Source organism: Copidosoma floridanum, unplaced genomic scaffold (genome assembly GCF_036245765.1).
Source record: "Copidosoma floridanum isolate Cflo_tuat_1 unplaced genomic scaffold, Cflo_Japanese_pri ptg000013l, whole genome shotgun sequence".
Lineage (NCBI taxonomy): Eukaryota > Metazoa > Arthropoda > Insecta > Hymenoptera > Encyrtidae > Copidosoma > Copidosoma floridanum.
In genome coordinates this window covers 399,701-426,388 of record NW_028321890.1, presented here as the reverse complement: position 1 = coordinate 426,388, position 26,688 = coordinate 399,701, and the positions used below count along the sequence as shown (strand labels likewise).

Below are 26,688 nucleotides of genomic sequence, written 5' to 3'. Positions count from 1 at the left end.
GATTGACGCTTCTGTTATTTTATTTATTTAATTAATAAACAAAGCGGCCAGTAAGCGCTCCAGGTTGTGTGGGGATTGGCGCTTGCGTTATTGTTTAATGTATTTTATTAATTATTAAAGCTTGTGATACTTTTTTTAGGTGCGTTGGGTTATTGGGTTAAATAGCTTAGGATTAATTTATCAAGTTATGGTGTATGAAATGTTGTCGAGTTATCTGGGGTTTTGCGTCTTGCTCCAAACAGCTAATTTGAATTTCCCGCAAGTTTGGCAGTCACTTTTGAGAGCGCTGCATTCATCCCTCATTACATATACACTGTTACAAAAATCAATTAATCTTGATAAAAAGAAGTATAAATTACACTTTAGAGCGATGATTGAGTGTTGAGCCTACCAAAAAGCCTTCTCTCGCTGCTTCCAAACTCACTAACAGATGGCGCAACCGCTATGATACCGATCCCAATTATGAGGCATGTTCGATTATCATCGTTAGTTTGTTTCGATTAGTACAGCTCGATCTATTTAGTTGTTTCTTTTGCTAGTGAAACGTCATGTCTGCTTTGTAATAACCATATATCTGATTAGAAAAGGCAACTATTTAAGACCTTTTCTGACTTATTTCATTTCCAGAGGTTATCTTAAAGTAGACGATTTAAGCAAATGAATATGAATCTACTGAAATGACTTAACGGATATGAGCGAAATGTACAAATATAGCGAAACAATCGAATGAACGAACGCACGGTCATATATATAAACATGCGCATGGATTCTGCACTACATATATGTTATCGTGGCATTCGTGCATTCGTGGCCTTAAATTTAAAAATAATGTTATGCAGGTTCATGGTCACTAACCATGGAGATGTAGATGGCACTCTCCGTCTTCTAAATGGTCCTGGGTAGTAGGTGTGTCACCTGGTTAGGCACTGAAGTGCCAGGTCGAGCGAATATTCCTAGGTCGGTCGCTGGGTGCCCGAGTTCTCGGTAATTTAAACGAGTAGAGTCACTCTATTAAAAAAAAATCATGTGAGTTTACCATATGGTAAAATAAGTGGTTTTAACATATAGTTTTTAGTCATTTACCATATGGTTTTGTCTTAAATAACCATATGGTTTATATAAACTAAATTATTTTTCAACAAACTATATGGTTTTTAAAAGTCATATGGTTATTTGAGACAATACTATATGGTAAATGACTAAAAACCATATGGTAAAACCACGTATTTTACCATATGGTAAACTAACATGGATTTTTTCAGTGGAGTCCCGATAGGATGAACACTGAATTTGTCCCAGAAGATGACGTTCAGATATCTTGAACACACTTAGGAATGCGATTACTAATCTGAACTATCCTGATTCATCACGAAACAACTACAGATGAAATACGCATCGTAGGGTTTTGGAGGAGGGCGCTCAAATAGAGCGTCGCAAGCTCCACCTAGTACGTACAGAATCTCAATTTTAACTGCCTGCTGCGGAAAAATCTAATGCCTTTTATACCCTGCGAGTCGTGTCAAAAGTAACGTAGGTCACTTGTTTGTTCTAATTTGTCCTTGAACTTCTTTGATTAAAGCTATCATTTTGGAAATCCGTTGAAAGGTATGAGTAACTGTAAACTTAAGTCCAAGCTTGTTTTGGTTAAGGTGAGTCATGATAGTAGTCACGCAAGCCACTTGTTTACTTAAAAGGCTCGTTATTCTGCAGGCCAGGCTTGTTTGCGTTTGGGATGAGTCATGCCATTAGTCACGTAGGCCACTTGTTTACGTTAAAGGCCTAGTATTTTGAAGGCCAAGCTTGTTTATGTGTGAAACAATAGAAAATCGATTTTCAAATTTTCGGAAGGCTTTTGTGTAATTAAAAAAGTTCTTTTCTCGTGTTAATAATAATTTTTAGGTATTGTAATAATCATAATTATTATAATTCTGAGAATTATTGTAAATTTAATAGTTTAAGTTTTCGCGCCAGGTCAAGAGAGCGCTAGTGTCGTCTTTATCTACAGATACGATTATTTCCTAACACTAAGCCACGGTGTAAGAAAAAAAGGTGTTCCGAAGGACCGAAGGACGACCTCTTTACATAGTCTGACCAAGCGACAATTATGTAGTATTAACTATGCTGGCCGACTTCATGTCGAAAAGGTAGTGTTTATAAATCAAAAAGGTAGTATTTAATGTATATATATACATTAAAAAGATTATACATATCATAAAAATATGCGTACATTCTACATAAATACATGCAATTTTTTCGACACGAATCCCTCTGGTGGAGAACTTCGTACTGCTACAAAATTGTAACCTGGCAGAGGTGGTCTTTTGGACCACTTTTCTTTCTTACACTGTGCACTAAGCTGATTTTATTTTTAGATCGTGTGGACCCCCTAATACCCACGCTACCATTTAGTGGGAGTTCTATAGTAGGAGTATGCAACTATGCAGGTAGCATTGGACCTCCAACCATCCACCATTTTGAGCAAGAAGCACGATGGAAAACAACTAATAAATACAGTGAGTATGAACAGTTAAAAAGTTTAACTTGTAACTTTAAAAAGTTAAAAACTTGTAACTTAGAAGAGCAAATTAATTAGTCGTATTTTGCCAGCTATTTTTGACTAAATATGTTTCAGGCTTGTTGAAAGCTGCATTTTAAGTAATAAATTTTTCTCCACGTGTTGTACACCTCTATGGTGGTTAGGCTATTTGCAATCATTTGTAATTTTGAAAAAAATTAAAGATAAACGTACACATAATTCATTCAAGATCTCATTTTCCATCTTGCCAATATGTAACATTACAAAATGACAGCCTTAATGCTTTTTTTTTTATAAACGTATATCTGACGAGCTATCATAAATTTTAATAAAGTGCTTTCATGCACATTATGATAGATTTGGTTTCAAAAGTGAGTTATCCTGAATTGTGAATCCATTACTTTTCCCCTAATGATTTCTTACACTGTGATTTTTATTAAAGTATGTTTACTTGTAAAAAAAGTTGAGAATGTCAAAGAAGTGTATAAATGAAGTGTAGTATCATATGTTATAATACTAACATTTGTAAAAAAAAATGGAAATCAGCAATTTGCACGTTAAGTTAAGTAAAATGCACTTAAAAATATGTAAGAATTTCGTAGGTAGAGATAACAAAATGTATCTCATGTAAGTATATAAAAGCAGAGCCTATCAAAAACCAATGTTTTCTTTAAGTTTCTCACTGATGGTACGCGGAAAGACATTTTTATTAAAAATTTCTTACTACATGTAATTATAAGTTTTTTTTATGGCTTAGTTGGAATTCTTCTTTTACCTGGTTTGTTTAAAACTCGCACTCAAATAAATTAGTCGTATCAAGTCTCCTGCTCTATCATGTATGATAATTTTAATGCGAGATACGATATTCACTCTCTTCAAGTACACAGCAGTAGCAGATTTTGAGTTATTTACATCTCATTCATTTGTATAAGTGACTATTGGAGCATGTCTGCATGCGTGCAATGTATACATATGTATATAAATACAAGCTTATGTGCATGTGTATCTGGATAATATGATCTTAAAATAAATTAGTTACAATAGTTTGATAATATTATTAATACAAAATGCCATGTTCAATCATTCATTTAAATTTATATATTCTTCCTGCAATTTTTCCAGAATACAGACCTTGTCAATAGGCAAGTTTTTTGGTTCTAATAATTTATTAAGTTTTAAATTGCCTTTTATAATTTATTAAGCTTTAAAGTTTTATTTATTTCAATCAAAATGGTTTGTTTTTCAAGTTGTGACTACTCAAACAATCACAATTTATTTGTACTGCTGCAACGAACGTCTGGCACTTAGAATCGAATATTAAAGTAGGAGATTTTTAATAAAAAATGTGTTTCCGTGTAGTGGTTATCCCGTATGCATGTAATATAACTTTAAGGATTAAAAAAAAAAGAAAGTGTAACCAATGTGTCAAAAAATAATTGAATTACCTAAAATTTCACTATCATAACTAGTATTTGCATGACAAGACTCTTACAGTTATCTTTCTCTTTCAGGACCTTATTTGCAAAAAAGCCTTAATGAACAAAATGGAAAATGTTAATGGTACAAATCCAGTTGATATTAATTCTGGTAGTACTGAAACAGTTTTAGACTCTGAAAACTTCACTGACAGTGCAGACCATAAAAGTCCAGATATAAGATCATATTTTTCTGATGAGGAAATAGCAATCAATTTTGTTAAATATTCTTCAGATGATGACACCGTATCGTATTATTCAAATGATGAAAGTGTAGACAATGAAGAACAAATACTACCTTGCCGCAAATCTCCTGATATAACAGGTAAATAAATTATCACTAACATACATTGCATATCACCGTTATTCTAGGTATTTTAACTCATCCCCACCCCCTATAATATCAAGTTGTGTACATAAAACTCTTACTGAAAAATGTATAAGTAAAAAAAAAAAAAATAAATAATTTGTTGAAGAATAAAAATTATATTGATGTCTATACTTTTTTGTATTATGTTTCAGATAATCATCCTAATTGTGCCAATATTGTACATCAAACTGAGTTGAGTGGCAACAATAGCCTTCTAGTCAACGAAAAGATTTTTACTGGGCTTCAAATGAAGAGTAAAGAAAACTTGACCCTTTCAAGTATCGAACATAATTATTGTCATCAAAATATTGAAGATGAGAGCGTCGGTGACTTTGACATTAACGAAAATTTTTCCCTTGTTGGATCAAGTGATGATGAAAGCACTCAATCAAATAATATACATATACAAGATCCTTGTATTCCAGGTAAATAATTACTGTACTTGTATAATATCTTTACTTAAAAGAATTACGACTGCTACGCTAAAGTGTACATTTTTCGAATTTTTTTTGTATATTTTTCCACTATTCTATATCTTCTGTCTTAAAAGCTTGATACGTCACAGTGGCCTTCTAAAATTGTTGTTGTCATGAAATATTTTACGGATCGATAGTAATTTATTTTATTTTTTAACTATCTGAAACAAAGCAGCTAAACAAAAATTAAATTTTATTTTAATTTAGGTAACATAAAACTAATTTAAAATACATATATATATGTACGGACTTAGAATTTATAATTCATGTCGTCAGCTGTGCGTTTGTTAATATATAAAATTAAATAATTTAGATAAAAAAAAATTTTTTTTAATTACATAGGTAAGATGTAAATGGTTGCTTGCAAAGATATAAATATAAAAAAAGGGAACCAAATTTTTGTTCTTCAATTTTATACTAACACTTTTTAATTTTATTTAATGCTGAAAACCAAACTTAATTTTATCACATCAATGCAATAATCGAAGACATTTCTTAATAGTTAGAGGCTTCAACGTTGAAAATTTTTTTTTTTTTATATTTAGTATCTAATGTTATTAATTGAATAAATTATTTCAGTCATATGTAAAAAAAAAAGTCAAATCCTTGAAGATCTTGTAAATCATACCGAAAAATTTTCTGATCAGCAAAATGAAAATACTGATTCTAAAGTCGATCAATCAAACAAAAGAATGGTTTTATTATTTCCAACTGTTTCGGAAGAAAGTACTGTACAAGGCAGTAGTGAGTGCAATCACACAACAGTTGAAGCCAATGAAGGCTCTATTCATAAAATTTGTAATGTTGATTTTGAAAAAATTATCGAGTCACGCCAAGACAGATTATCAGAGGATGAACAAGGTATTGATGAACACATATATTAAAATGAGTGTGTACACTTGCATATGCGTAATAAAATACTCATTACAATAAGTACAAATGCGTAAAAAACTGTATTTATTATGTTTCATTTTAAAAACTATTAATTTTGCGTTACAAATTATATTTCCTTTATTCATTCATACAATTGTTTAGATTCTTCAAATTACTTAACGTATTTATAGTTCAGCTTGCAGTCTCTGTTAATGAAATGCAGTTTTATCGAGTTCTTCAGTAATAAGTTCCTTATTTCCTGCGTGAAAATTGGGCTTAACTGATTTTAGGCAAACTAACCCTTCTAATAAACCTCACCTGAGAACTCAGGTGAGATCTCATGTGATTTCTCAGGTGAGATCTCAGGTGAGATCTCAGGTCAGATCTCATGCCAAAACATCAGGTGATATCTCAGGTGATATCTCAGGTGAGATTTTATAAATAATGAGTAGAAGTAATTACTAATTTATTATAAGGTTGTCAACAGATGGTCTGTCTTTTAATTAATTAATTTGCCCATCGGAAATGTATTACTTAATCAAAGAATTTAAGTTTCATAGCCAGTAGTCAATTTTGATCTTATCAAAATAGAAGGTATCAAAGTAATAATAAATAAAGTAGAAACTTAATATTTCAAAATCTACAGCACGTCAAAAAATTATGAAGATTTTGTTATTGATTATTTGATGTAATTTCTATAGTTATAATAATGTTTTTTGTAAAAAATGTCTGTTAATGGATAGTATCACTAGAAATAAATAAGGACTAAATACTTGACTGAATTTTGTATAATTATTTATTCTCTTACAAGCAATTATCAAATAACAAATATTTCAAGGGTCATTTTTTATAACTTATGATTTTTACCAACGCAGTCTTGCTTTTTGCTTAAACACATTAAATAATGATAAATTTTAATCTTTAAGCCATCCTTGTGCATTAATACATAATTAAGTCAAGATTTCAGTTTTTTTCCACTTTTTAAATAATAATAACTTTGTAAATTCTCAGTTGGTCATGCGTCTTGCTCTGCGACTTTCTTTTTCTTTTTCTGTTTTCTTCAAGTCCCTAATTAAAACACTGATGCTTTCAGTCGATTCCACCATGTACTGGAATTTTTTTTTCCCACTAGTGTTGGCATAGTGAGGGCAATCTCTTAGATAATCGTTGAATAAGGCTGAAAAGACATAATTTGTTTTTATTATAAAATTTAATATTATCTACGTGACATACAGTAAATCATAGTTAGAAAAAAAGTTTCCTGCAATTCCTTTGCAAGCCACCCAGCCAAAAATAATCACGCTATTTATTACATGACGTTATCGAATCGTAACAAATCACGTAAATAATTACGTGATGTGCGAAAATCACACTATTTATCACGTAATAACTAATGTGCCATTGTAGATTTTTAGCCAGGCGTGCTTCCAAATATTGGTATAGCATTTATTCTACGTTAAGTTATTTTTAGGACTATCTACCGACTTTAAAAATAGTAGCACTAAAACTTGAGAGCACTTGTGTGGCAGCGATTCAAGAAAACTAATAATATCGTGACGTAATACAAATTGGCAGTTGAAAAATAACGTTTCTTTATCTTATTTAAATAATATTTCATATAAGGCTTCCATAATATTTAACTACTTACACAAATATAACTCGAGCTTATTAGGACAGCATATTTTGATTGATTCACCATTTATTTCGGCTGCTTTTAATTTATCAGGAGTCAAGCACAATTTGACTAATTTTTTCCTTTTCCAAATTATTTGAGCTAAATCTCTTAGGAATTTCGAATGCTTTTTTGTCTGCAAAATATCCCAAGTCACTTTACCGACTTTAACTTTTAATCCCAGGTAAATCTGCAATCCAATTATTGTATTCAAAAATTTGTTAATGATTTATCAAAAACTCGTTTAATACTCGTACCTCATCATTTCCAATAGTAGAATATCTTGCTTGGATGTGTTGATTTTCTGTGAAAATGTTCAATTTATAATTCAACTGTCTATTAAGTTATTAATTAAGTTACAAAAATTTCACAATAGAAAAATTTACCTCGAGCTACTAAAGCATTTCTTTTTTTATACTCACGGTATAAATTGAATTTATACTTCTGCATTATTGGAAAATCTGGATCAATTTCTGTAATGAAAATTATATAAAAGGACTTATTTTGAATGATGTACTGACGAGCGTACCCGGACCCGGGTATGCAAGCATCTCTTTATTTGGAACGTTCTGAATGAAAAAATCGTGATACGCCAGCAATCCCCTCTTTCAATATTATTTTAAATCCGGTTTTAAGAAGGAAACGATTTAATATTGTGCTTTTATTGTATCGTATCTATTTTAACAACATCTTTTTATCAATTTGAAATTAATTTTTCCTGCACCCAAACCACGCAAGAAAGGAGCTAAAGCAAAATTTACGAGATAAAAGTTACTAGATATTCTTACTCAATAATTAAATTAATTATTTACAAGCTTTCTGACATTTAACTACATTAATTTATGTACCTCCGTAATCCGCAAGTGAGGAGGAAACGAATCGTACAGGCAGAGTTGGATTTCAACTTAGTTTAGCACTTAAAACAAAGGTTTTTTACATTTCTGCACCACGCCCATTTTTGATTTTTTATTTTACAAATACCTCAAATACCGCAAATAAACATTTAAGTGGAGGATACATATGCAAGAAAGGAAGAATCGTTTAAGTCCTGAATTGTTGCAAAAGAATAATATTTGATATTTGTAGGCGCCAGCTTATTCACAAGTCTGCGCTCCAAGCGCTTTAAGCGCTCTCGGCTCAGGTAACTCAAAAAATCTGTATTAGTGCCTAATTAACCTTTTATTTGGTGTAAGTTAATGATCTACATATAAGAGGTTAAAATGATTTATATGTGGCTTTTACGGATTTTTGGGGTTACTTGGTTATGAGCACTTGAAGCGCTCGGAGCAAGAACGCGTGTTCGGACTAGGGGTTTGGAGCACTACGAGCGGTCTGAGTCTCGGAATGGAACAAATCTTATGTGTAATGCAGAAGTTAGAGCAGTTTTATTTGCTTCAAGCCCAATAATGAAAATGTTTAAAAATGTTTTCCTCTTAAAGAAATCTTTTTAAATTTGAAGCATTAGCTTGTACTATGAAAAATAAGTTACCCTTTAAATTTGAGCTCGATCCAACAATTATTAATTGAGTTAGTCTATTAACTTGAATACAATCACTTTCTACTCCGATTTTTGCTTTGACCCTTACGGCACTACTATGTATTGATCGTGCTTAAAATAACTGTACGTATACTGAATTAAGGATAATTTTTCCATTTCATAAAAGAAAAAAAAAACAGTATCATTATAAATAACCTTCATAATTGTTGCCATACCATCAGGAGTTGGTTCATCCTCAGATTCCGATTCGATCTCGTTTCTACGACGCAGTTGATTTTCTTCTAATTCACTATCACTATTGTTATCATTTTGTGATGGGCTTCCAACAATTCTTAGAGCATAATTTTGCAAATGATTATTCAATGGGAGATCGTTTCTCAATCGATTGCGTTGTGGTACATCGTGTTGCTGATTATTGCGCAGGTCATTGGGCAGAGAAGAATCATGTGGACGACCGTTTTCTGCCCGATCAGTATTTAATGGACCATCTTGTGGACGATCTTCTCGCAAACTTCTCAGCACAGGAACGTTTTTGGGAAGATGGTTTTGAGAACTAACTTTCCGTAAGGAAGGAATTGCGGGAGTAGATAAACAAGGAAAAGAGCTTCTGTGAGGATAAGGTTTTCTGCGAGAGATGCTAGGAGAAGGGTTTCTTAGAGCAGATACGCTAGGAGAAGGGTTTCTGGGAGGAGATACATTAGGTGAAGGGTTTCTGGGAGGAGATACATTAGGTGAAGGGTTTATGGGAGGAGATACATTAGGAGAAGGGTTTCTGGGAGGTACGTTTGGAGAAGACTTTTCGGAAGGAGGTACGCTAGGAAAAAAATTTCTAGAAGGAGATACGCTAGGAGAAGAATTGCTGGAAGATGATTTGCTAGGAGAAGAGTTTCTGGGAGAGATGGTAGGAGACGAGTTTGTGGAAAATGTTCTTTCTAAGGACAAATCATTGTTATTTTGTGCAGTTTTTGATTCCAATTTTTTTGTAATAGATATATGTCTTTTTTTTAAGATAGGAGATTGGGTTGCAGGTTTAGATAAATTTTGTGGTTTGTATGCAACGACTGAATTTCTGTCAATAGAAACGAAAGGTTCTCTGCGCAATGACGGTTGTATAGAAACTAATGTTTCATGTGACCTTGACGCATTATTTTCTCTTGTACTGACATCATCATCTAAAGTCAACCTTTTTCTAGATTTCAATGCTAGATGTTGTTGAAATTTCTTTACGGTGTTTCCACTATTTACATTTTGGGCGGTCTTGATAAAGTTACTAATCTGTTTCTAAAAAAATTTACGTAAGTCAGTGTATGTTAGGCTGCAGCATGATGCTAAAACATTGCATTGTTAAAAACTTTGCTTACAATCTCATTGTGAAAATTCACTCAGCAATATACATTTTTATAGAGAAAACTTTATAATAAGAAATGACATTGTCTTAAAAAATGTATGATACGTGTGAATTATTGAAATGCATCATTTAGAAAAAAATATCCGTTCATCTACCACTGTCGGTGAGTGTGTGTGTGTGAGAGAGAGAGAGAGAGCGAGTGCGTGTGTCAATTTTTTTTGCCCTCAATCATTAAAACTGATCGAGGAAATTCTGAAATATGACCAATAGGCTTACAAAATTGTATGACTATTAAAAGTTATCCACCTCCAAATTCATAGTTACTTTTGTAGTAATAATGGCAACTGGAAACCTTATTTAATTAATTGGTACGTCTTATAACGTATGCGGGAAATCGCATTACTATTAAAATGTTTCTTCTTGCGCTTGTTAGATATAAACATATTTAAGAAGTCACCAGTACACAAAAGTGTAGTTAATTAAAAAATCACTTCAAGCAAAATTGGATACTACAATTATTTATTAAATTTCATTGCATAAAAACAGACAGTATCAAAAAAAGTTTCCGGCCAAACGGTTGGAGTTCAATCAGCTTGCCTATTCTGGCTATTAAGTATAACTATATGTACTTAATAAACATAGAAAGTGACTATACCTATGTACAGTTATACTTGACAGTCGTGGAAGCAAGCTAATCGCATCCCTGCCCTCTGGCGGTCATTCTTTGGATATTCAGTCATTAGTAATCGAAATCATAGCTTTACTTTACTCATTAACAAATCAATCATAATTTTAAAAGATAAATGAATTAATCACCATCAAATAAAGCGATATACAAAATACTAAGCACATTACTTTTCATTATACTATTTTATGGGCATTCAATATTATTTATACTTACAGACTTTAAGCTGCCATCAGTAATTGTATTTAATTCTCCTGAATCACTTGAGGATATAATTTTTGGAAACTTAAATCTTTTTTTTCTTGCTTCAAGACGACCTTTAGCATCTTCTTCTGAGTCTAAAAAAGTATGAAAGCTCTTATAGTGTACTTAAATACATATGAAAACAAAACAAAAAAATATAAGAGTATACACATATAAAGACAGTTTCCAAACTAAAGCAACATACATTAAATTATTAATACACACACATACACACGCGCACACAAACATATGTTTTATACTACAGTGTAGTAAGGATAGTAAGGACTTGAGGGATGCCGCTTCGCATTCACCCAAGAAAAAGAAGTTAATCACAATCGGGTGTCTATATGTTTTGGTGTACGTAGCCATAGGCACCAGGAATAAACACCTGCATACCTTCTGCTTACGTTATCCAGAAAGATAGAGAATGTTTTTATGAATATAATAATAAACATAGGTCGTATTTATAATGAATATACAAACCTCCAAGAGATAAAATGTACGCTCGACCATAGCACAACTTATTGAGTTTTGGACACAATTTTTTACACACACATCGCGATACGAGATATTTTTGGTTTTCAACAAAATCATCACGATTCGACGGAATAAATCTTCTGTTGTCATTTCTATCGTAGTGAATTTTATCTACTTCACATAGTACATCCTTGTACTTGTCGTTGATAAATCTCACATATGCGAATTTAATGGACATTTTTAATAATGTTCTAAATGCTTTATGCGTCTGAGATTGTTCCTTGTAGAGTAATGGTTATGCAATTAATAATAAGAACTTATTATACTTGTATAATGTTTAACTTTGCACTGGCAACTTATGAAAAGATATAAGCTAATTAGGCTTGTACCTGTCTAATGTCTCGTGTACTAAGTTACGAAGTAATACTGTACAGTATGCTGATCTATTAACTATTTTAAGAATCTATTTTATTTTGATGCTTCGCTTTGCTGCTGATAATCCAGATAAAGCCATTCTACGATGGTTCTGCATGCACTGCGCGCTATTCCTGTGCAATCCGGCAAAAAGGCAGTTTCACGTAAAAGGGTCAGGGCAAGGGGTGGGTGCGGGAGGTACAGGTAGGTGGTAGTAGGACGGTACTAAGCAATTTTTTCTTAATAGGTCTGTTTGGTAAGGCAGAGGTTACATGGTAATAGAGATAGCCTGGACAGTTCGTTTAAGCCCAAGAGAGCAAGAGAGATAGGGTAGCATAATGGACTTACTGTCACGGGTTATAAAACTTAAGAAAAGCGCTGTGGCGTTCCGCAGAGTATTTTCACAGTCATGTATTAAGCATTCGGAAAGAATTGGAATGGAATAACAGCAGGATACACGGTGTAAGAAAGACCGGTGGTCCAAAGGACCACCTCTTCTGTGTTACAATTTTGTAGCAGTACCAAGTTCTCCACCAGAGGGATTTGTGTCGAAAAGGTAGTATACATATGTAGAATGTACGCATATATATGTGATATATATAACCTTTTCAACATACATATACTACCTTTTCGACACGAATCCCTATGTCGGCCAGCAGAGGTAATACTAAATAATTGTCACTTGGTCAGACATTGGGTACGTTTTTTTAGAGATCGGTAGGTCAGTATATTTCTCTAGAATGTATATCTGTATACATAGTAAGTATAGGTATACTTTCTTGAGGAATTGGACCAACCGATCGCTAAAAAAACATACCCTATGTGAAGAGGTGGTCCGAAGGACCACCTGTCTTTCATACACCATGGCAGGATCTCATTTCTCAACAGACTCAGGCTGCGGTCCCATGGAGCGTATTTGTAATAGTTTTATCACGCACTACGAGACTGCACCCTTAGATTTCAATTACAAGTGTGTGTCTATGAGTGCGTATGTATGCATGAAAACCTCCATTCTATTGTGTTTGCCCGTATACCTGTGCTCAATGAAAAATAGTTTATTACAATGCTTTTTTAAACATTGTATACAAATACAATTATTAATCTTTTGTTTACATAAAACATTATAACGTTGGGTCAGTAAATTTGAGATACAAGACATTGTACATGTACAAGGTATTTACAATTTTTAAATTAATTATAGGAGGTTATTCGAAACCAGGTATAGAAATATATAACCATTTATATCAAGGCTCATCGAAAGTTTTATTTCATAACATTGTAGTAAGATGGGAGATAAAATACAATACAAAAAATTTTTGCAAGAAGGCGACATTGCTATTCCTAAGCGAACATCTTACCGTCATGGATTGCAAAGGCAGTATCAACCGGATCAAGTAAGCGATGAAATGGTTAGTTATTAAATTATTTTCACACACTTTTCACTCCTGATATAAATGCGTAATTCGTTCTTTAAATGTAAGCTATTAAATATATTAGAATACATAGTGGTGTTAATAAAACACAACTAAACAAAAAAATTAATTTTAAACATTCAAGGTCGAACAAATATTAATTTGAAATACTTGTGCATATTTGACAAAATAGTAATTACTATCGTAAGTCAGTATTTCCAAAAACTGCAAAGGAATGTATTAACAACTAAACAAGTCAATATACAAATAACTGTCTATAATATAAATACAACGTGTATGTAATTAATTGTGAAAAAGCCAATTTTATTAGGCTTAAAAAAGTCTTCCATTAGTTTTAACTTTTAGTCTTGATCTCTATCTTGCCATAAGGGTCAACGTTAGTAAAAAGGGTATGAAGCACGTAAGTAACAAGATAAAGTAAAGTACAAACTTGCCAAATTCATTACTTGTTTGATACCTCGCTGGGACTGAAATGAGTCCAAAAACTTGTGACTAAATGTTTTTTTGTTGAGAGGCTGTCATTCAGCTGAGGCAGTCATTGTTGTGCTCACAAATGCTTTAAAAAGATAGTACTGTCAGCTAAAAATCGATAATGTCATATGACTTATTACGTAACATAGCCCATGATTTTTAACCAATACGTGATCACTTACGTGTTTTTTACGTGATTTAATAATTTCACGCGAAAAATCACGTAAATTTTTTTGCCCGTGCACATAGATGGACACCTTCAAAATCTCTATAAATATTACATTGCAAGTTTATTGTTGTATACTACTAATTATATACTGTACATTTAACGACCTATGGGTGCCTCAAAGGCGAGAAAAAAAATCTCTTAATTACATGGCCTTTTATTGAAAATAGTGGAAATTATGAGGCTACATAAAATAGACGAGTTATCCTCGAGCACAATTTTGAATCAGCGCCCTCATTGAGCAGCTGTTTTGGAATTGCACTCAAAGATAATTGGATAGGTGAATAAAAAGTTTTTGAGAACTATTACTGTGGACATTACCTTTCCCACCCAAACAGATTGGAATGGCACGAAACTACATAACCTTAAAGTAGCTAAGATAGAAAACTCTCACTCGTTCTCCCATTTATACGATATAATACTAACTGATGGAAGATAGAGTTACTTCTTATAAGAAATTAAAAGAGAAAACAAATATTTGTAGTATAAAGTCTAAAATTATCACTTTAATTCATTTCGATATTTGAAAAAGTATGGTTTGCCAGACAAAAAAATTTTTAAAAAAGTTATCCAAAAAAAGTCAAAGTAACATAAAGTTATACGGGAATTAGCTCTGGTTTACACCTTATTTTCTAACAAGTAGATTATAAAAAATCGACTTGTATAATGTTAAACTATAATTTTTGTAATTCATAAACCACATTTAACTTTATTAATTTTTATTGATTATTTTAAGCAGGACTTAGAGATGGCATCAGTGCTGTATTGAGTCACGTCGTAATTTTTAAGAGGCAGGAAAAAATTGCGTTTATATGTTAATTTTTATTGAATTTTGCTTTATTGACATGAAAAATAATTATTTTACAGAGTACAAATAATTATTACATTTTGCTATTGCTAAAATATTATGCCCCCTTTCGACCCTTCACATAGAACGGCATTATGTGCTCTATCTTCCTTCAAGTAAATAAAAATAGAATCTAAAAATTGTATTGCCATTAAAAGGTTAAAAAACTTTATTTTTAAAATAACAATTAAAAATAAATATTAATTGATTGTACTTCCTCATGAAAAATTATATTAACAGGTAGAATCAGACGACTCTATGTCATATTCCGAGATGAGTATGCACTCGCAAAATGAGCCGGAAATGGATCAACATCATGAAGATGAAGTGATGACTGTAGACGTACGTATTATTTTTACAGTAATAAAAAAGCGTAAAGATGGAAATCGACAAAAATAAAATATTTATTTGCTTATCTTAAATATAATGTATAAATTTATTATGAATTATAGGATATTTTTGAAAGGATGTCTTGCATAAGTAATGTAACTAATTTTCACGAGATGTCAGCTACTTCAGAAGAAAGTGCGTCTAACTTTAATGATTCTGATTATATGAATCCTAAAAGTTTGAGTGATTTTGTGAGCAGCGAATATTTTTCCCAAAATATTTCGACGCCCATTAATAAAAATAGAGGAGAAATTTTTTTAATGATTCTCAAATTCTCTGTTTTAAATTGTTTATCGGCAACAGCAATAACTAATTTGTTCAAGATGGTAAATACTATGTTTAAGGTGCCTATTCTTCCTGATTCTCGACATATAATTGACAAAGTCTTAAATCCAAAAAGTGACGAACAATACCACGCTGTTTGCCCCAAATGTTTCGCATATGTTGGTGAGTTTAATGTTGTTTCATCCACAACAGTTTGCAGCGTATGTTATTCAGAAGTTGATACAAAAAATCCAAGTAGCACAAATTTCTTCGTTCTTATCAACCCAACAGAACAAATTGCAGATTCGCTTCAGTTCAACAGCGAATATTACAATTATGTTGTTAGTGAAAGGACACATAATTCTGGTTATCTAGAAGACATCTACGACGGTAAGCAATACCGCAAGTTTGTAAGCTCCTTACCAGTAGCAGATCGACACAGTTACGTCAGTGCAGTCTTTAATACAGATGGCGCGTCGAAATTTAAGTCATCTAGTTATTCCATATGGCCATTGTTCCTGCAAATAAACGAATTGCCAAGACAAAAAAGAGTGACAAATCTGATAACATGCGGACTTTACTTTGGGAAGAAAAAGCCCGAAATGGCTGTGTTTCTAGACAAATTTGTCGATCTTATCAATAATATAACCGAAAAGGGTATCCCTTGTAATATTTTAGGAGAAAAACGCAACTTAAAGTTGCATGTACTTGCTTGCTGTGTTGATTCCGTAGCTCGAGCTCCAATGCAAGGCATTAAACAGTTTAACGGCCGGTATGGATGTAATTGGTGTCTACATCCTGGTAAATATGCTGAAAGGAGCATGAAATATCCGTTTATACACCCTGTACCAGATAATCGCAGTCATGACACAACTGTTAAACTAATGCTCGAAAGCAACAGAGATCATAACTTTGGTATTAAATATCCGTCGCCTCTGATTAACTTGCAATCATTTAACATTATTCTGGGTTTCGTTCCTGACTACTTGCATTGTTGTCTCGAAGGCGTTTCAACTCAATTCGCATCGTACTTTTTTCAAAATGTGAGTGATGATAATATAAAGTTATTAAATGAAATAATGAATGAAATAACAGTTCCTCAGCAAATAGCTCGTTTATGTAGGCCATTAAGCTATATGAAGGATTGGAAAGCTCGAGAATGGGAGAATTTTACCTTATATTACAGCGTGCCATTATTATCATTAATTTTACCCAGAAACAAGCTAAATCACTGGCAGCTATATGTAGAGTCATTGTATATATTGTTAAAAGATAGCATTCACATTGATGAGTTAAATGCTGCTGACAGAATGTTATGCAAATTCGTTTATGACACTGAAAGTATATACGGGATAAAAGCAATGACGTATAACATTCACCAGCTACTACACATTTGCGAAGCAGTTGTTAATTGGGGACCATTGTGGACAATATCAACATTCTGTTTTGAGTCGGCAAACTTTCATGTATTAAGAGCCATTAAGTCTTCTAAAGGTGTAACTCAACAAATTGTAAGATTCGTTAAACTGAACCATTGTCTTCTAGTGGTTGAAGAATGTATAAATCAAGCGTCTCCTCAAGTAGAAGTATTCTGTGACAAAGTTCTGTTAGGTAGAGTAAATCACTGTAGTAAAATATCAGACATAACGTACTTTGATTGTAATTACAGCACCGAGACAAGAGTATGTGAATCTATAGAAGAAATAAATCAAGACGATTCAATCAAAATATACGCTAAAATGATAAAAAACTCATGTTTGTATGAATCTTGTTGTATTGTAAAAAGCAGGTCTAAAAATTGTTATGCTCAATTAAATGATAAAAGTTTTATTCAAATAATTGGTTTTATAGTAAATACTACAAGCAATCAAGAAAATTCTGCATGTCATATTGTACGAACAAACATTTTTTCATCAATTTCTAAAGCATTACACGTTGTTGAATCTATTGACAATTCAGTTACCATAATTGACACTAAAAGTATCAACAGAATATGTGTTGTAATAAAAAAACTTGATGAAATATTTCTTTGCCCAGTTCCAAACTTGATGCACTACTAAGTTGTGACTAGTTCATTAGCAAAGCAATAATTTGATAAACGAACAATATTGTACGAAGTTTCTACAACTCAATATGTAATTAAAAATCAATAAAACTAAATCTTACCATCATTTATCGCAATAAAAATGCTAGTCAAGGGCAGTATGAAAAAAGTTAAGGTTTTTTTACGTACCGATCACGTTGTTTTGACTCAATTCCTGTATAGCATTATTTTTTTTTAATAGATATCTTTCCGAAAAAAAAAACTTGAAGTCAATTTTTTTTAATTCAAAAAATAAATCAAACCCAATTTTGGGTTGACTGATTGAAAATTCGCGGATAGAGGCTCGTACTTTGCATCTCTCAACTAAAATCGTACTTCCCATTTCTTTACGCGAGTTTTCAATCAATAAACATATATTTATAGACTTGATATATTTCTGGGAATGCAAAAAATCGTCAAGTATTCTTTTCACAAGAAAATAGCTATTCTTTAAATTAATAATGTTATTAATGAATCAATTCAGAACACTATCGGTAACTTAGAAAACTGCAATCATCTCCGGACTGTCCTTGGGCTCTTGGGCATTCAGATTGATACTCTGAAGTTTCTACCTTACCATCTGCTCTACTTTAATGATTGTATATTGTGTATTAATTAATTATGCTACAGCTAATTTTTTTGAACTAACGAGATGATCCGCCAAACCGGTACTTTTAGGAATCTATTAGAACGCAAATTATTGCAATCTATTACAAATTGAAAGAGAAGTTATATTGTGCTATCATGAAAAAGTTCTAAGGTACAGATTTTGTGGAATGTATTATTTTCTCAAAAAGTAACGCATTGGATGTTTTCAAATTCGAATAGGACTTCTCAAATAATGAAATGAACGTGGTTTTTTGAAAATTCAATTTTAAAATTGATCTTACTCAGTATGTACGAATGTATAGGTTATGTATTATTAGTAATGATAACTATAGTTTTTTAGTTAAGTATTTACAAAAACCAAAAAACCCACGTTTGTCTTATAACTTTAGATGTCCTGTTCAAATTTCAGATCATTCAATGTATTACTTTTTAAAAAAAGTTACATTTCATACAAAAAGTACCTTAGTACTTTTGCATGATTGCAAAATATAATTTTTCTCATTCAATTTGCATTAGACTACAATAATTTCTGCTTGATTGTATTAGCACACCAGCGTGGTGGGTGTTTTCGTTGTTTTACGTAAAAAAAACTTTTTAATAAATTGATAATAGAAATTTATTAAAGTAAGAGAGTCGATAAAGTAGAAACTCCGGCCAAAGTACTAAATGCCCTTTAGGTGCCTTAACGCTACCTTTACTTTGTAGTATCACAGAACGAAATATTGATGACAATATCTTAGACGAAAAGAACAATTAAAATTTGTATTTTACATTTTATTTTTATACAGTTCTTTGTTATCAAACAAATGTTAGCCCGTTAACAATTACTGTTATTTGGCTTAGTCATAATTGTAATTTATTATCAATTCTTTCAGAATGTCAAATGTTCATTGTGTGTATACATTATCTATATTTTTATGTATGTCATTAATTAGTAATGTATTTAGTACCTAAAAGTATTTTCCTATTGACAGACAATAAAAATTCATTGGATTAGATTTGCTGGCATTTGTTTTTCATTATAAATACTTAATCATGTTGAAAAATGAAGTCAGAAAAGTATTCAAAAACATATATTCTTGAGGTCAGTCTAACTATACAGTTTTCTTAACGTTTAATCAAGTTACATTGTATTTATTTTGTATTTAATGAAATATTTTCACACTTCATAGCCTTAGAGTTAAAATTTTTTTAAGCAATCTCATTTGACATCTCATCTGAGATATCACCTGAGATATCACCTGATGTTTTGGCATGAGATCTGACCTGAGATCTCACCTGAGATCTCACCTGAGAAATCACATGAGATCTCACCTGAGTTCTCAGGTGAGGTTTATTAGAAGGGTAATATACATACGCATATGCAAATGTTGAGTCAAATCTGAGTAACAAGAAAAAATATTTAATTTTTTAAGAGAAAAATTTTGAAAATCTTCAATTAGACGCAGAACCAGAAATGATTAGAGATTCTGAACCTGGAATTGGGCAACTGGAAATGTCACTGGCTCATCATTGTCCAGTGTATGATTCAGATGAGGATGAAACGTTACCATTAGATACATCGAAAATAGCTCGTTTATCTTCTGAATCTGATGATAAAAGTACGACTTTTGATCTACACACAAATAATAGTGTTGGTGATAATGTTATTCAACTATGCAACATGCAACAGCATAATCGTAAGTCCATTAGTTTATTATACGTAAAAATTTTTAAGCCTTATTGCATCTATAAGACTTGCATGTATATGTTAATACTAATCTACTACCATAGAAATTATAAGATGTGAAAGTTTAAAACGTTTTAACTTTATCTTTCTACTAGCCAACATTATTTCAGCCAAAACATTGACACGACTTTTCAACGACAAACACTTGACAATTATAACAAATAAAATGTCATCTATTTACTAGGCAATTTAAATGTATGTTTGTTAAATCTGTTACATAAATTAAAAAATTTGACAGAGTCATTATTATTTATAAAAATTGCCATTTAAAACTAGAAATTCATTGAGCTTGATAACTTTTTTTTTATGTAAAACAGCAAAAGACTTTTATTCAAAACCCCATTTGCACAATAATGTAAATGTAAATTATACATACTTTTAAATTCTTTTTTTTTTTATTATATAATACTTGCCCAAACATTGAAACAAATTATACATTCCAGGTTTGAATACTAAATATAAGTCAACGTGTAACTCATCTATTGTAAGCATTAAGAATTTGAAATCTAATCTCAAAAAAAGGGTCCCTGAAGATGTAAATGCAGAGTCCATTCACCCAAAAAAGAGTAAGTCTTGTAAAACATTTTGAGTTAACCGAAGTATATCCATTTTCTTAAAAATACGTACTCAGATAAATGTCAATGTAAATGACAATATAATTTTTTTTTTACTTTTTTCTTAAATTGTTGACAATTAATTCTTTTGTGGGATGTAAAAAAAATTATTTATACTATACAATCTATATAAGTCTGTTAATAACTTAAAAACTCTGAAAAATATACTGATTGCCCTCTCTACTCCTTGTAGCTTTACGGTCTATCAAGAGTTTCATAGCATTTTAATCTTAATTACAAAATATTTCTGTTTCAAAATTAAAAAAATATTTTCAAAAAGTTTGTAACAACATATATTTTGACCTTAGTGTTACTTGAGCTTTCGCCTCAGAAACTGTGCCTAATTTTGCAAGGTTCTTATTTAATAGATAAAATAAATTTTTTAAATAATTTTGAGACTTCGCAGACTGAAAAATTATTTTAGAATTTTAGCCATCTACGTAACTTTTTTAATCAGAAAAATCTTTAAAATGGTATCATTTAGACAGCCAGACTCCTAGTTCATACTTATAATTAGATACGAGGCACTATTTCTAAATTTAATGACAATTATAAAAAAGGGTTTCTTTGAGATATCAGGCCGTAGCATATAAATAAGTTAAACACAAGCTTAAAAAATTAATCAACTGCTTATAGTTAGGAACTCTCCTTACAGTTATTATTTTGTAATTTTATTTAAAAATATTCTGTTAATAATACTTAAAAAACTATTTGCAGAGCCAAGAGTTATCAATGTCAAAACAATATATAATGAAACAAGGGATTTTGAAGAATTTGACGAATCAGTAGATGATTCTGACTATAATCCAGATGTGGAAGATGACTCATCTGATGATGATGTATCGGATGAAGTATTATCTGATGAAGATATACAAACTGATAAATTTAAAAAACAATTGAAAAAAAAAAAAAATCTTGTAGGATGTAGGTCAATACATCCTGAAATAAGAAAAGTTGCTCAACAAGATAATTCTAGATTAAAGTCTCAAAAAACAGTAACATCATCAGACACTAAGGAGCAAAGTGGATTTAAAAAGGATTGTGACTGTGAATTAAATGAAGAGAAATTAAAAAGTGTTCAATCAATTGAAATGTCAAAAAAAACATTTACAATAGCGTACTCCACTGAAGGGGGTAACAACTATTACAAACAAAATTGTTGTATTTTTTGCCATGAGTTATACTATAGAATTGATAATCATTTAAAAACTGTGCATCGAAATAAATCTGAGATTGAAATGATAAATGCCTTGCCAGCAAATGATACTCTAAGAAAAAAAATGTTTGCTGATCTGAGGCTCAGAGGAAATGCCTTTTTTAATCAAAGCAAGTTTCACAACCCCCAAGGGTATCTTATTGTATCTCGGCGGCTTCGAGCAAAAGGCTCTGAAACTAAACAAAACAATAAAAAAAAAGATTTATCACCAAATACTCCTGTTATAATGAAATCCACGAATGAAGATACAAGCAGAAGGAATGAGTCTGCTACTCAAGCTCAGGTTACAGAGGTTTCATCTAAAATACCAACCACAGTAACGTGTGAAATCACACCTGAAAACCCCGAAGACTTACCAAAAGTTAGATGTCATATTTGCATGGCATATTGCACACCAAGTTATATTCATGATCATGTAAGAAAACAACATGGGTCTGGCCAGGATCTACCCCAGTCTAGAACTATTTTAAAAAATGATAGAGAGGGCCTCTGCCAGGAGCATTCTAGGACCTCTCCAAGAGTGAAATCTTTAATTTTACCTAAACTTTCCTGGGATGCTGATGGTATAACTGCCCGGAAGGACCTGTTAATTACTCTGTATGCTAACAAATACGCTGAAAAAAATGATGCTCTTGTTCAATCTGAATATATTAGAGGTCATATGAGGTTATTAGCTAGACTTAAAAGAGCGATTATAGAGTTGAATAAAAACATAAAGGAATTAATTTTAGCATTTAATCCTATTCATTGGAATACAGTTTTAAAAGCAATATACAACGTTTGCGAATACAATGACGCAACCCATAGATTTGGCATTCCTTACAATGGTGAAACAATTCCAGTGTTGATACGAAGATGTTTTAGAATTATTGAAAAAGAGTTTATAATAACAAACAATGAAGTAGGAATAAAAAATTGTGATAACTTCAAACGTGTCTTTGAAGACGAGTGTGAGTCTAAAATTTCACCTTTAGCATACAGATCTAGAAAGGAGATGAATCGACATAAGCAAACTGAACGCTTACCAAATCGTTCAGACATTAGTGCACTAAAAGAATATCTTATAGCCAAAAGAAATGAATCTGTAAATTATTTCAAAAAAAATCAAGACCCCTCTTTTTCACACTTCAAAAGTCTCGTAGAAACCACTTGTGTTCTGATTCAACTTTTAAATCGAAGGCGTGCTGGTGAAATTTCTCGTACACTTCTTTTAGATTATACAAACCATAAAAAAGTAGATAAAAATAGTGAATTCTTTAAGAATCTAGAAGAAGAAGAAAAAAACCAGCGCATGAAATATAAGAGAGTGGATATTCAAGGAAAACGTCAAGATGGAAAAGGATCTTTGTATATATGCGAAAAAAATGACGAAGCTATTAAAATTATGCTTAAAAAAAGAAATTTGCATAATATTCCTAGTGATAACCCTTATCTCTTCGCAATGCCAAGTGGATACGATCAAGAACATAAACGAATAGATCTTTGTAGCACTATGCGTAAGCTTTCTGAACAATGCAATTCAAACTTCAAAACAATCGATCACAAACTGTTGAGAGGTACAAAGCTGCGTAAGCATTTAGCGACTTTTAATAGTGCTCATGGAGATAAGTCTCACAAACAGCTGGTAGTTACACATTTAGGGCATTCCGAACGAGTTCATGATTCTCATTATAAACAAACTATTGATGGTGAAGACTCTTATGTCACTAAATTTCTAGAAGAAGCAAGTACGAGAACTAATAATTCTTTGGAGTTCTCCACTGATAATGCGAATGATATCGAAAACAATATGGATGGATCCGAGTCACATAATTCATCAAAAGGGGATCATGAACAAGATTTTTCACGTATTAAAAAAAAAGGTAAATGATTTTAATACAATAACCTTCTCATAATATTATATTTCTACCTATTGTTTTTCATGTGTTGCTTTAAATTTCAATAATAATAATAAGCTAAAAATTTAGGTGTTGTACTCACTGAAAAATCTTATATGGTCTACCATGAGACTTCTAAGCATGCTTCTGAAGTACGACAGTTTTTAATCATTTATACATATTAAAGTTATGTCTGCTTTTGTTTAAAAGATCTATTTATATAGTATTAATTTTTATGAGATCCAAAAAATAATTGAAAAATAAAAATTTTATCTGCCTGTTACTCCATCTGATACGCTGAAAAAATACTAACATTATCCTTCATCATAAAATTTAACGTAAGACTTTAAAACCCCTACGTAGGATGAAATCGACTTAAAAGATCAATAATACTAGAAAATTTTAATTTACTAATCTCTTATATCTTTTAACTTTTAACTATTTTATTAGTTTCAAACACTATTTCTAATCGTTTGTCAATTTTGTTGTACTGTATTTTACTGTTGTTTTTCCTTGTTTTTTTTTATCATTTTCTACTTTTTTCTTCGAATGGTAAAAACTTTTTTTTGTATATTTTTAATTCTATTTTTGATAAAAAAAAAAAAGTATAGAATACAAAAAATGTTAACATGCAAGAAATGAATAAGAGTAATAATATAATGAATAAATATTTTGAATAACCTAAATAAATTGAGGGCAACTTAAGAAAATTAGTTTATTAAAATTTAAAAAATAAAGACTATAGTGTGTTTGCACTCTATTTATAAAATTTGCAAGCTCAATAAAACATTTTTTAATATGTTATACAAGGAGCGTATTATACGTAATGTTTTCAAGGCTCAGAAGTCAACTACTGTGTCAAAATTATATTTAATTGTTTGACCGAACTAATTTTCTTCATTAATACTTCACAACCTTTTAAAAATGTTTTAATGTACTGATCCGTATAGTATTCTACACTATTTACATTTTTTTTCCAGCCATAAGTCTCTACCACTACTTGTATTTATTTCAAAGATAGTGAAAATAATCTGAGTTTTCTATTTTTTTTATGTTTCAGCTAAACAAAAGATACTTAGACGATCATGGGAAGGAACTCCTGAAGAAAATGCGTTTAATATAGCATTTGAAAGCTTTATAAATAATGGAACAGTACCATCAAGAAAAGAGATTCGTAAAGCAATGCAAAAGTATCCAATTCTTGCAACTAGATCGGAAGGAGCAATTCGAACCCGATTCGATAATATATCAACAAAATACTAAATCAATAGTTCCTATTATTATGAAAGTTTATAATATCATAGTTATAATAGATATTAGAAAAATATCTATTAAATATTTTTAAGTCACTATTTTGGAGCTTATTTGTAATTTATGAATCTTTATTTTACTAATAAGTAATTAACGTATTTTATTCGAACTGTAGTAGTAAGCAATTGAACAAAAGTATTAAAAAACGTGTCAAAGAGTTAAGTCGTAGAAAAAAATTTGTGAATTTTCTTGAAAAGTTCATATAACATGTCATTACATTTTAATGAAGGAAAAACGAGAAAGTGCAAGAAGTCAAACTTTAAACGCTTTTTAATAAAGATTGTGATGTTATTATATGAGATTAAGTACGTTACAAACACTATCTAGTATTATAAAAAAATTATAACTTATTTTTAGATTTATCTTGATTAAAATCAAGACCAAAGATTTACATGATCGATGATCAAACTATGTGTCATATTAGATTGCTTATAAAGTAATAGATAATTTAAGCATTCACCTGCAATAGTTGTATTGCTAGAATACATAGTAAACCTATAAAGGAATATTCAATAACAACAAAAATATGTATTATTCATAACTTTTTTTTTCTTATCATTAGGTTAACGTAAAGTTATTACGATATTTTTTATAATTTGTCAATTTTTCCATAACTAAATAAACGTACACCAACAGTGAATCCATAGAATATTATTCGAAAGCAATTGAAACAAACTATCGGTTGTTTCTAGTTATATTAATATACAGTTATTATTTTGCTTTTTAAAATTTTTTTCATTTTGTAGTAAATGATTTGTTTAAAATGTAATTAGTTTTGCAACCGTTAATTTTGTTAATAAGACAAAACTATCAAGACTTATCAAAGGTGTGAAATGTACTTATCATAACTAATAAACGTTCCATTAAAAAATTCAACACAAACTTTTTATTTCAGAATGTGCTATTACTTATCTTTTTCTTATAAAAAAAAAAAAAATGCTTGTTGCTTCCAGAAAAGTATTTCAAACGTGCATGATAATAATTTCAATGATATCACGCCTCTTTCTTAGTCAAAAAATCACTTTGTTAACTCAATCTTAGTTTAGAAAAAGGTAAGGGTTTCTTAATACTCATTGTTTATGAATTACAATAGAAGTTAACTATGCAATTTGTATGTGAATTCTTTTAGTATGAAAACAAATAACGATGTTATGAAGTTGACATTAAAATACAACATTTTTGCTTATCATTGGGTTAGAGCCGACAAATTGTTATATACTCCTACTTTTCTACAATATTCAAATCAGCAGAATTACTGTTGTGTCTATTAGTTTGCTCAACTTTAAGATCACTGTTAGTAGATGATAATTTAGTATACATGTGAGAAAATTTATTTAAAATATCCCGTTTTGCTTTCCCGTTATAATGATAAAGTTTTTTTTAAGGCACATCCTTAAAACCTGGCCCATTTTGCTTGTGATGTTACGTAATATTAGGACAAAATATTGAAGATAGATTTTAGTAAGGGTAATTATTGACACCTTTTTCCCACGATTCAGATGCTATTATTCTTTCTGTACATTTCATCTATGTATTCATAGTTTTAACACG

The 26,688-nt window shown here is 31.0% G+C and overlaps 2 protein-coding genes across 2 annotated transcripts in view; one reads left to right on the top strand and one right to left on the bottom strand.

The window, feature by feature from the left end:
* Positions 1-26,688, bottom strand: part of LOC106645563 (putative methylmalonate-semialdehyde/malonate-semialdehyde dehydrogenase [acylating], mitochondrial) — a 402,363-nt gene that overhangs the window by 45,245 nt on the left and 330,430 nt on the right. The gene's annotated exons all lie outside the window — the stretch shown is intronic.
* LOC149374777 (uncharacterized) lies at positions 15,512-25,089 on the top strand. Its single transcript, XM_089591110.1, has 4 exons — positions 15,512-17,357; positions 19,833-20,069; positions 21,451-21,657; positions 24,887-25,089. The coding sequence occupies exons 1-4, from the start codon at positions 15,512-15,514 to the stop codon at positions 25,087-25,089; spliced, it is 2,493 nt and encodes an 830-aa protein (XP_089447236.1).

Excerpts from the sequence above, each read along its gene's own strand:
- LOC149374777 (XM_089591110.1), top strand. The coding sequence starts at position 15,512 with ATGTCTTGCATAAGTAATGTAACTAATTTTCACGAGATGTCAGCTACT. Across the intron at positions 20,070-21,450 it reads CAACATGCAACAGCATAATC|AGCCAAGAGTTATCAATGTC; the intron begins GTAAGTCCATTA and ends AACTATTTGCAG. Across the intron at positions 21,658-24,886 it reads AAAAAAAAATCTTGTAGGAT|CTAAACAAAAGATACTTAGA; the intron begins GTAGGTCAATAC and ends TTTATGTTTCAG.